The 10,827-nt window shown below is 39.8% G+C and overlaps 2 protein-coding genes across 2 annotated transcripts in view; one reads left to right on the plus strand and one right to left on the minus strand.

Annotated features, from left to right (window-relative positions):
• The window catches only part of BLTP3B (bridge-like lipid transfer protein family member 3B), a 33,661-nt gene extending 32,937 nt beyond the window's left edge, over nucleotides 1-724 (minus strand). Inside the window, exon 1 of the mRNA XM_053405024.1 lies at nucleotides 375-724. Within this exon, the coding sequence (XP_053260999.1) occupies nucleotides 375-418 (44 nt within the window). The 5' untranslated portion in view covers nucleotides 419-724. The remainder of the gene's footprint in view (nucleotides 1-374) is intronic.
• A 1,418-nt stretch (nucleotides 725-2,142) lies between these two features.
• ACTR6 (actin related protein 6) lies at nucleotides 2,143-10,716 on the plus strand. Its single transcript, XM_053404598.1, has 11 exons — nucleotides 2,143-2,316; nucleotides 2,981-3,098; nucleotides 3,622-3,690; nucleotides 4,920-5,043; nucleotides 5,410-5,545; nucleotides 5,636-5,692; nucleotides 6,826-6,924; nucleotides 7,904-7,982; nucleotides 8,685-8,856; nucleotides 9,948-10,086; nucleotides 10,267-10,716. Exons 1-11 carry the CDS (start codon nucleotides 2,249-2,251, stop codon nucleotides 10,394-10,396), a joined length of 1,191 nt encoding a protein of 396 aa, XP_053260573.1. The 5' UTR covers nucleotides 2,143-2,248; the 3' UTR covers nucleotides 10,397-10,716.
• The last annotated feature ends 111 nt before the right edge of the window (nucleotides 10,717-10,827 follow it).

Below are 10,827 nucleotides of genomic sequence, written 5' to 3' on the forward strand. Positions count from 1 at the left end.
GGATGGGGCGAGAGTGAGATAGGGCGGCCAACCCGCTCCTTTCCCCCAAGGAAGACTCTCCCCCTCCTCAGTTTTCTTGCTGCTGCAGGGCGAATGTTTCCACCCACCCACACACCTGCCCAGTTTCAGGTGCAGACACGCAGTGACCCTCCGTGTTAGGGATACGTTTCTTCTGGTAGCCCAACGCCTCCAAAATATACAAGAGGGACGAACAGGTCCCAACCTCAGGGACTTTCCCACCCCTCGCCTACAGCCCCACGGCGAAAGGGAAACGGGGCGCTACTACGAGGCGGTTCAGTTTCGCCCCCTTCCCTCAGAGAAGCCTGTTGAGAGCGGCCCCGGCAAGGGCGCCTCCGACGCCCCACTTCACTGACCTGGAGAGGTGCTTCAGGATCTGCTTCTTGATGATGCCCGCCATGGCCAGCGCGCCTCACCCCCCGCCCGCTTCAGGGAAACCGAAAGAAAGCCGGCGCTCCTCGACCCATCCCGGCGCTTCCTGCCGTCCTGTGCCAGGGAGCGGAGGCGCCCCCGCTCACCCGCTCTCCGGCTCCGCCGCCATCTTGATTGCAGTATCGCCAGCTGACAGGCTTTCGCTGAGCAGAGCCGGGCGGGGAAAGGGCGGCACCAGCGCCAGGAGCGCCGCCCGCCTGGAACCTGGACGGGGGAAGCGGGCGGCTCTCGGCCGGGATTCGGCGGGCAAGGTCGGTGAGGATCCCGCCACAAGGGCTCCCCGGGACGCCGCTGCCTGACGCCGATGTCACCTTTTGCCTCCGGTGAATGACGCCCGCTGAATAATTTCACGGCAGCGGGGCACGCCGGCCTGGAAGCCTCACCGCCCCACTCACAAAAGTCCGTTTTCAAAACTGGGAAAGAGAAATATCTCGAGGAGTTGGTGGGGGGGGGTTGCAACGAAGAGGGGCAGCTTTTACACAATAGCACTTAACTACCTGTTATCCAGGTCCACTTGCAACGTTTATCAGGAGCGTAATACAAAAACACGATTTATTTTCCTGAGTTCTCTCTTCGCGATGAACCCTGTCACCCAAATTCGCTATGAGGGGAATGGTGATGCGCATAGAAGATCTGACTCCTTAAAGCAATTTAGAACTCCTTCCCTATTGCCCCTCCCCACATTATACTGTTTTTCTCCTCACCAATTTTAGCATCTAATTACCATCAGAATCCAAGAACACATCCTGTTTACAATTACTCGGGAATAATAAGTACTACTGAAATAATTGCAAAGTGTGAAGCTAAATAAAAATCACCTTAAGCCCGCAAACTATCCAAAAGCCTGAAGGGGAAAAGTCATAGTAGAATTTTTAAAAGTATGAAGACAATACCTCCCCTCAACTAAAAGATAGGATTTTGTTTATGTAGTGTGGGATAACTAGTGTAAGTGAAATACTGCGTTTTGACTATCCAATTTCTGACCTTCCACTTTAATAAATGTTTAAACGTGTTTAAAGGACACAACATTTGGCAGCAGAGTAATCTTTCCAGATTGCCTTGTATGGGTGAAAAATGAGACACACCGTCACACATTCCTTTAAGCTTCTTTTTTTTTAATGTCCTGGGAAAAGTCTGCTCATCATCAGCGAATAAATAAAACATCTATATATTGGACTATATTGCAGATGACGAGAGCTGGCTCTGAGCGACATAATTTTCCCTACATTGCAGAAGTGCTGGAGGCTGAAGTTTTCCCTTACAGAGGTTTCCACGACAATTATACACAGTACTCGCATATTATATAGATGCGAAAATATAAGGCTATACAGATATTGTAAGTGAACGCTGACGCTATCCGGGCATCTCACCCGATACATGCCTAAAAGATCTCCCAAACAAAATGTTCCTTTCACACCACATAAGAGCCGACTTTCAAAGAACAGACATCCCCCTTTCTTGTCTGAATGGACTTAACTGAAACTGGAAACTGGGATGAAGCAGTCTAAGTTTATATTAAAACTGACTCTATTAGTCTAAGATTACAAGTCTACACCTAACATTCAAACATAAGAATCTAGAGCTATTATTTCCTATCTCTATGACTTTCCCCCTACAGTATTTTCTCTTAGTCGGGAAAGTCCTCCACTATCCCATCATTCAACGGGGCTAAGTTCCTTTTACCAATGAGAAGGCGAGAAAGAGAGGATCCGCCCGGTGTGACTAAAGACGTTTCAGCCGCATGGTTATTTAGCGCTGGCTTGCCGATGGGGCGGAGCTGAGGGACCAAAGGAGAAAAATGGCGACTCTCGTGTTAGATAACGGCGCTTACAATGCCAAGATCGGGTACAGTCACGCTCATGTCAGGTGAGAAGCCTCATTCGCTTGAGGTCTGGATGGAGTTAAATTCTTTTGGAACAGGCAGTCGGTTCTTCTATGGGTTTTCTCGCATTTTTTGATACGGGCATCTGTGAGAATGTAATCAATTCACTGACAGTTATGAATGAATTAAGGAATTATTCCAAATGTGCAGGAATTGTCCAAACAAGCGTCCAGTGAAAAAGTGGCTATTACAGAAAACATAATCCAGGTACTAAATCCAACGAAAGAATGAAATCAGTATGCTTTGTTTGGAAACAGCTAGTGTAGGAGTGTGCAAACTTCTGAGAGATCTGGGTTACAAAAGGTGTTTCCAGCTAATTGACATGTTAAAGTAGTTTAACTGTGGAACCCACTCTCCCAGGAGGATGGCCACCAACCTAGATGGTGGGAGGAAATCTAACCTAAAGGAGGATTTGAAAAATTCATGGAGAGGGTTTTCAAAGGCTTCTAGCTATGATGGCTATGCTCTGCCTCTGAAGTGAGAGGAGGTAAGGTTTCTGAATATTAGTTTCTGGAAACCACAGGAGGAGAGAGAGCTCTTGTGCTTGGGTCACACTTGTGGGTTTTCCACAGGCATTAGTTGGTCACTTACATTATTGACTTTTTAAAATGTGTATAAAGCTGCTGGGTTTCTTTCCCCTCCCCACAGTGTTATTCCGAACTGTCAGTTCAGATCAAAGACTGCTCGTCTGAAAACATTTACAGCTAACCAACTGGATGAAATTAAAGATCCATCTGGACTTTTTTATATACTCCCGTTCCAGAAGGTAATTTAAATAGCATGGAAATCTTTTTACACAAGAATCAGTTAAGGTTCAGTAAGAGAGGTAAAGGTTTAGTCAGATTTATGCATGAGTAGATGTAGTTTTTGAACAATAGTCATGAAGAATATTAATGTAATTAAAATCAGAGAGGAGGGAAACATTTCTTTCTATATAACGAAGCCTTAGATGGAAATTATTGTTTGTATTTAGCTGTGCATCTTAATAATAATAAATTAAACTTGCAAATCTGTTAACACTTATTTGGGTGTAAGTCCCACTGCCTTCAGAGGAATATACTTATATATAGAAATGGTCAGGATAAAGTCTTAAATAATGTATTTATTATACCTGATCATAAACAAATAACATGGAGTAAAATACAACTCTAGGACTGGAGTCAAATCATCCAAACACCTTCAAGAGATCAGGTTTCTTCCAGTAGGGTGCTAAAGAAAGTTTGAAGGACAGTATAAAATTATGCAAATATCAAATGGTTACAGCAGTAACTTTACTTTTTAAATAACAGGGCTACTTGGTAAACTGGGATGTTCAAAGACAAGTGTGGGACTATCTTTATGGAAAAGAAATGTATCAGGTAATTAAACACTTTCCTATATCTTGAAGGTAGCACCAGAAGAATATAAGAATGCAGGCTGCTTATAGGAAGTCAGCATAACCTAATAGTTGAAGCTTGTGCATCAGCTTTAATTTAAACTGTGAGTGTTTTGATTTCTACAAATGAGGGCATTTACTGTTTCATTTAAAGCATGGGTTTTTATTTTTACAAAAATGTGCTTGTTCAGTGTAGGTGTTCTAAAGAATGATGTATCAGCAGATAAAATAATCCATATCTGCTTGTGGGATCTGTCAAACCTTCATAAGAGTATTTTATCTCAGTGTTGTGTATTTTTCTGAATTGGAGTTTGATCTACCCCGATGCACCTGCTGATTTTACATCCCAAGCTGCATCATGGCAAACCCATCTCAGCCAGTGTTTACTCAAGACTTTTATTGGTTGCTGTCTTTAGCATACAGGATGATACATTTTAGCAAGTACATTTATAGAGTTCAGGATATAGTTTAGGATGGGGGTTTTTTTATTGCAAGTTACCACTCAGTTTTCTAAAGAATTCCATAGAACACAAGGAAAAAAACATTGCTGAACCAGAATTCAAGCTCACACTAAGGTCTTACATTATGCACATCCTGCAACAATGGAGGGCTGTGAGAGGGGGCTGGAAAGGGACCCAGCAATCGACCATGAGCTACCAAAAGCTCCCGGGGATCAACCTGTTGGACATCCCTCCTGTACTTGTATACACAAAAGTAAGTCCCTCTGAGTTCAGTGAAGCCTACTTGCAGGTGTATGGGTAGCTTGAATTACTTCATCCATTGGTCACTTGCCTACTCACTAGAGTTACCTCTGTAAGAATATGTAGGGTTTATTAAATTTTGTATAACCTACAATTTTTTTTCAAGTAGGCGTTCCTGCTGTCACAACAGAAAGCTACTATACTACAGTGGCAAGAAGTGTGAGCTGTGAGTTAGGAGAAAATCCCTAGTTCAAATTTCACCTTAGCCATTGATGACCCTTCATCAAGCCACTTTTACCCAGTCTCTCATGTGCAGCAAAGGAGCATTACTGGCCTTTCTTTCTAAGACTGTTCCAAATACTATTAAGATAATTTATGTGAAGTGTTTTGAAATATTCTCTGTACATATTATTAAGAACATATTTATTAATAGTCAGACCCTAATTTTACATACACTCGTTTTTTTAAGAAAAAAGATTGCTTCTGAATCTTGAAATATTTTCCTACATAGGTAGATTTTGTAGATACCAATATCATCATCACAGAACCTTATTTCAACTTCAGCTCAATACAAGAGTCCATGAACGAAATATTGTTTGAAGAATACCAATTCCAAGCAGTTCTCAGAGTAAATGGTGAATGGCAAGTCCTCTTACTGTTTATTTTTGGGGGAGAAAATGTTTTCGTTTGGCATTGCTACAACACTTTTTTTGTTTGCTTAAAATAATAATAATAATAATATTTATACACTTCCCATCTGGCTGGGTTTCCCAGCCACTCTGGGTAGCTTCCAAGACATGTAAAAACATAATGTCAAACATTTAAAACTTCCCAATACAGGATTACCTTCAGATGTCTTCTAAAAGTTGTGTAGTTCTTTATCTCTTTAACATCTGATGGGAGGGTGTTCTACAAGGACGGCGCCACTGCTGAGAAGGCCCTCTGCCTGAAGCACGTGTTAATAAATGTATCTGACACTATGATATGGCTCTGTTTTTCAGCTGGGGCTCTCAGTGCCCATAGATACTTCCGGGATAACCCATCAGAACTGTGTTGCATCATTGTAGACAGTGGGTATTCTTTTACACACATTGTACCTTACTGCAGGAGTAAAAAGAAGAAGGAGGCCATTATAAGGTAAAAAAACCAATATTTTTAAATATTTTTAAAAAGATGTATTCGTGTTTTTAAAATATAAATATTAAAGAAAATCTTTCTTGTTCTTAGAATTAACGTGGGAGGAAAGCTCTTAACCAATCATCTAAAGGAGATAATCTCTTACAGGTAAAGCACTAACTAGAAGTTATTACAATCTTATCTGGTTCACAGTAATAAAAATATAGTTTATTTTATTTTATAGGGCAAAAAGAGAAACCAAATTTTGATATCATGGTTTGCTGAAGGACTGTGAAGGCTTACTTTGCCTAGATTATGGTGCAAGGTATGCAATGATACTTAAAATTAGTTTTTTTGCAGCAATAAATTAATTGCAGAAGTTAAATCGGAAAAATAGATGGAACACTCCAGAAAATGAGCAGTAAAATTATTATGTGAATTGTTTTAGGTATGGTAATGAAACTGCACCATAATTTACTGGCATATCTTGTTGGTTGTTTCCAAATGCCACTGATTCCATGGAGAATCTGACTGAATCTGTGGGTATGCTAGGCCACATGAGTAGACTATAATGGGGCGAGGTTCATGAACTTGAGGGCTACCTCTTTTTGTATACACAAACTTTCATAAGCTACACCCTAGAAAGTTCATTGGGAATATACAGATGGGCAAAACCAGCTGGCTTCCTCACAGTGAGTTAAGCTACTCAACCTAGATTTCACGGCCACTTGTTTCCCATCCCCTATCCCCCATCTCAACAGTAGTGAGAACTTTTCTATTCTGAAGATCCCCCTGCATCCTTGGGTCTTGCTGGTTCTATTTAGAGGGCTGTTTAGTGTTAGATACTACTCATGTGCCAATTCTGAATGTCTTCTGTAAAGGTGGGATTCCTGAACGATTACAATATGTATAATCTTTTTTTAAAAAGCCCCATCAAACAGTACCTTTCCTATATATGTAATTTTGTTCCTCTTGTATAGAAAGGGTGGTATGAGAATATTATTAACTTTTTCTACTTAAAACCATGAACTTCATCGGGTTTAACAGATTAGTTCCTAATCACAACTTAATGAGAACTCAAAGAAGTGCAGTGTTAAGAACGTTCATCCTCCTCTTACTGTTCTTTGGTTTAATAGCATGCCCTACTCCACAGAGGATTAAAGGCTTAAGTGAGTTTTCCACAATTAATCTAACAGCTTTACTATAACATTTAAGCTTCAATAAATACTCATATTGAATACTCATAACAGGCCAGCAATGAAAACAAGATAAAGTAGCATTATTTTCTTTAAAAATTATAGGCAACTCCATGTTATGGATGAAACCCATGTGATTAACCAAGTGAAAGAAGATGTATGTTATGTTTCCCAAGACTTTTTCAAGGATATGGAGACTGCCAAGTATGGGGTTTTTTATACTGCTAAATATAGTTAATGGTAATTTTGTCTATGGCCTGAAGAATTTATTATGTATTGCCTTGTGGTGAAAAAAACCACCATTCTGTTGACAGTGGTCTATGAATACATTAAATATCAAATTCCTTTACTGAAAGCATCTTGTGTCTGGGGCTTAAATTTAAGCTTGGGTTCATTAAGGGTTAGCTCTGAAACATGTTGTTATGAAGACTGCCTTTGAGCATGTAGGGAGTGCTGTTCTGACCCATGTCCCCATATCTGGAAACAGGGATAATGATCTTTGAGGTCCCATTTCAGCCAGACTTGGGTTTATAGTCTTGATTCCATTACTGAAGCATCTGCAGTGTTCCAAATCATTCTCAAGCTCTACATATGCAATTAACTTATGTGGTTGAAATTGCATGCAACGCAGAGCGCACACAAGTTCTGGCATATTGTTGCAAGATCTCACAGGAACTCAGACAGTCCCACAGGAACTTGCAAGAGCATCCCAAAGCCTATGCAGTGTGCGGGACTTGCCCGGTAGGCATGGCAGAGCTTAACAGCTGTCTTCCCGGGGTGTGGGGGATGATGGTAAGGCTCGCTTGGCAAGGATAGTTATGCGGGGGTGGTTTGAATTTACACAGTTTTGCATATTCCTGCCATCCCCAGAACATAAACCCCATGCAAGGTGTGATTGTCCCACTATTAAGTTCAACATCTATATGCACTGAATACCCCAAATAGCTTTACATGGTGGTGAGCTGTCTTACTGATTAAAAGTCAAAAGGAGGTTATCCTATGCAGCTTTCTTATTTAGTTATCGTCAAAGCCTCCTCTTGAGAGGTCTCCACATTGGAGAAAGTTGGACTTAGACCCATATTAGGGTAAATTGTTAATTATTTATTTACAATGAAATACTTTTTTTTTGTGGCTCTGAAGAATCATTAACTTAGGATGTATTCTGAATTCCAACCTGTTTCAGATTGAAGGGGGAAGAAAATACAGTAATGTTGGACTATGTTTTACCAGACTTCAGCACAATAAAAAAAGGGTTTTGTAAGGTAATTGCATAAAATCAGTCGTCTTCTTCATTTCATTTCATTTCATTTCATTTCTATACTTACATGTATTTTTAAGAAAAAGATCTCAAAGCATTTACAACCTACATCAAATAAAACAATCCAGAAGAAGACATTACAGAAGAAAGTCCAATATAAAGTATATATTCAAAGCAGCATAATTAACAGGAAATTAAAATATTGCCTTTAAGATTTTGAAACTAAAACATTACAAAGGAGGTCAACTACAGAATGCACATTTAATGCAGCAAAGATAATAAAAAATTATATTAAATGTTTCAAAAGGAAACATTATTAGAGGAAGTCAGATGTAAAATGCAAATTTAAAACAAGGTAATTAACACATCTGGAGGATGAAAGGTTCTCCAACACTTATGCAACCTAGTTAGAAAAAAAATAAAGTCTCTATTGAGGGGGGGTGAAATGAATTGCCATTTTTCGTTTGTTGATTCATCCTCTTACTGTTCAGTCATAGCATGTTGGCTGCAATTTCTATGTTATTATGTGCTGATATAGCTAGGTATAATTGTATGGAAGAAATATACAAGTTTCAGATTCCCATACAGGTTTTGGATCCCAGCTACTACATGGGAAAAATCATGCAAATAAGGTGACTGATTAATGTTGATATTAAAAGCTGGTTTCATTATTACATGTGTGTTAATTCACATCTGTTTGATTTAGCCAAGGGAAGAAATGGTGTTAAGTGGAAAATACAAAACTGGTGAACAAATACTTCGTCTTACAAATGAGCGATTTGCTGTTCCAGAGATACTCTTCCATCCTTCAGATATTGGTATTCAAGAAATGGGAATTCCTGAAGCCATTGTTTATTCAATTCAGAACTTGCCGGAAGGTATTCTTATTTAAACAATGTAACTACCAAAATTAACTGTAGAACATGTTGCATAGTTAGACTTTTTGTTTTGCTTCTAAAGTTCCCATATCAAGGACAAAAACTCAGTTGTCTAGAACAGTGGTTTTCAACCAGTGTACCATGGCACCCTTGAAGGATGGTCAGGAGTATTATGGGCAACACTGACTTCTGTCCCTTTTTCCTTCCCTCCTTCCTCTGATGCCCTCTTGCATCTCTGCCTCCCAAAGGCTTGTACAGCTGTTTGTTGCAGCAGTCATGGCTACAAGCTCTGCAGGCGAATGGTGCCTCGGGCTGGTAAAGGGGTGCTGGTTGCCAGGAACTGAGACACCCTTGGAGTAAGCAAACAAACGGGTGAGGGAGCCCAGCCCGCCAGTCCACCAGCCGTTGCTGTTGGGAATGGACAGACAAGTTCCAGTCCCTGTGGGGCAATGTGAGGAGGCACATCTCTTTGAGGTGGGCGGGGGGGGGGACAGCTCAGAGACCAGGGATGGCAGTAGTGGCTGCCCTGAGGAGAGGAGAGAAGGCTGAGGGAACACTCAAGGCAGTGTTTGAAAAATGGTGAGAGGCTGGGCTCCTAAATCACACAGGGGTGCTGCAGAAAGAATGTAGTTAGTCAAGGGAGCCACGGACTCAAAAAGGCTGAAAACCTCTGTTCTAGTAATTCTCCAGTAACAAATTGTAATAAACACTATTTCTTGACATGTTACTGTTGTAGTTAGTCAAGGGAGCCACAGACTCAAAAAGGCTGAAAACCTCTGTTCTAGTAATTCTCCAGTAACAAATTGTAATAAACACTATTTCTTGACATGTTACTGTTGTAAAATTGCTGAAGTTACCTAGGCAATATCCAGACTTCTAAATTAAGTAGTTTAATGCATCCAAAGTTGATTGGGAGCCAGAACACTTAGCACCCTCTTCATAAACTTGGAAGTAAGCAATTTGCATTAGAAGAATATTTAAGCATGTGACTGAGGTACTGCCTCCAATGCAAGTGCTTTTCATTACAGACTTTATATAAAATCAAGCAAGTTATTATAGAATTATAACTTGTTTCTTTCTGGTCTTCATAGAAATGCAACCACATTTCTTTAAGAATATTGTTTTAACTGGTGGAAACACACATCTCCCCGGCTTCAGGGAACGTGTTTACTCTGAGGTCCGATGCCTCACTCCCACTGACTACGATGTTTCTGTTGTTCTGCCAGAGAAGTAAGTAACCTTTCAGTTACAAATGTGGATTCTCAACTGACACTTACCCACTCTATTTTTATATTCCATATTCTAATGTCATATAATGTAGTACTAGCTGATACTGAAAATCAATATTAAACTAACTTTGTAAACTAACTGTATTTTACAGTTTACACAATTATTTTATTTACTTTCCAGCCCTATTACTTATTCCTGGGAAGGTGGAAAGCTGATTTCTGAAAATGACGATTTTGAAGATATGGTGGTAACCAGAGAAGACTATGAAGAAAATGGACATAGTATATGTGAAGAGAAATTTGATATTTAAATGGTTCACAAGATATGGACATTATATTGTATATGTTAAAGACCTGGGAAGTTTTCTTAGATTGGAACCCTGATGTAGTTTTTTTTTTAAAGAATGAAACTGTACTGTCAATTAATATATTTGTAAGGTTTTATTCATTTTTATAAACATGTAGCTTATTGGGGTTTTTCCTTCATATTCTTTGCCACTCAAATGCTGATAGAAACTGAAATCTGGATGCAAATGGCTGAACTGAAAATATATCCATAAAGTACATTTCTTCAATTAACAATATGCTAGAATATCTAGTAGGAAAATGAAATAAAACATTTGAATCCAAAGTTTATTTGGAAAATAGTGGTTGTATTGTAACTGAACACAAGAACACTAGATCATAAATCTAGAAGGCTAGTTCCAGATTTCTTCAAACACTCTGCTTAACCAGTTCCTAT

The sequence above is a fragment of the Podarcis raffonei genome, chromosome 10 (genome assembly GCF_027172205.1).
Source record: "Podarcis raffonei isolate rPodRaf1 chromosome 10, rPodRaf1.pri, whole genome shotgun sequence".
Classification (NCBI taxonomy): domain Eukaryota; kingdom Metazoa; phylum Chordata; class Lepidosauria; order Squamata; family Lacertidae; genus Podarcis; species Podarcis raffonei.

Bases quoted from the DNA above. Each gene is read 5' to 3' on its own strand.
- ACTR6 (XM_053404598.1), top strand. From the start codon at position 2,249: ATGGCGACTCTCGTGTTAGATAACGGCGCTTACAATGCCAAGATCGGG. The intron at 3,691-4,919 runs GTAATTAAACAC...TTTCCTACATAG, and splicing joins ATGGAAAAGAAATGTATCAG to GTAGATTTTGTAGATACCAA. The intron at 5,546-5,635 runs GTAAAAAAACCA...TCTTGTTCTTAG, and splicing joins AAGAAGGAGGCCATTATAAG to AATTAACGTGGGAGGAAAGC.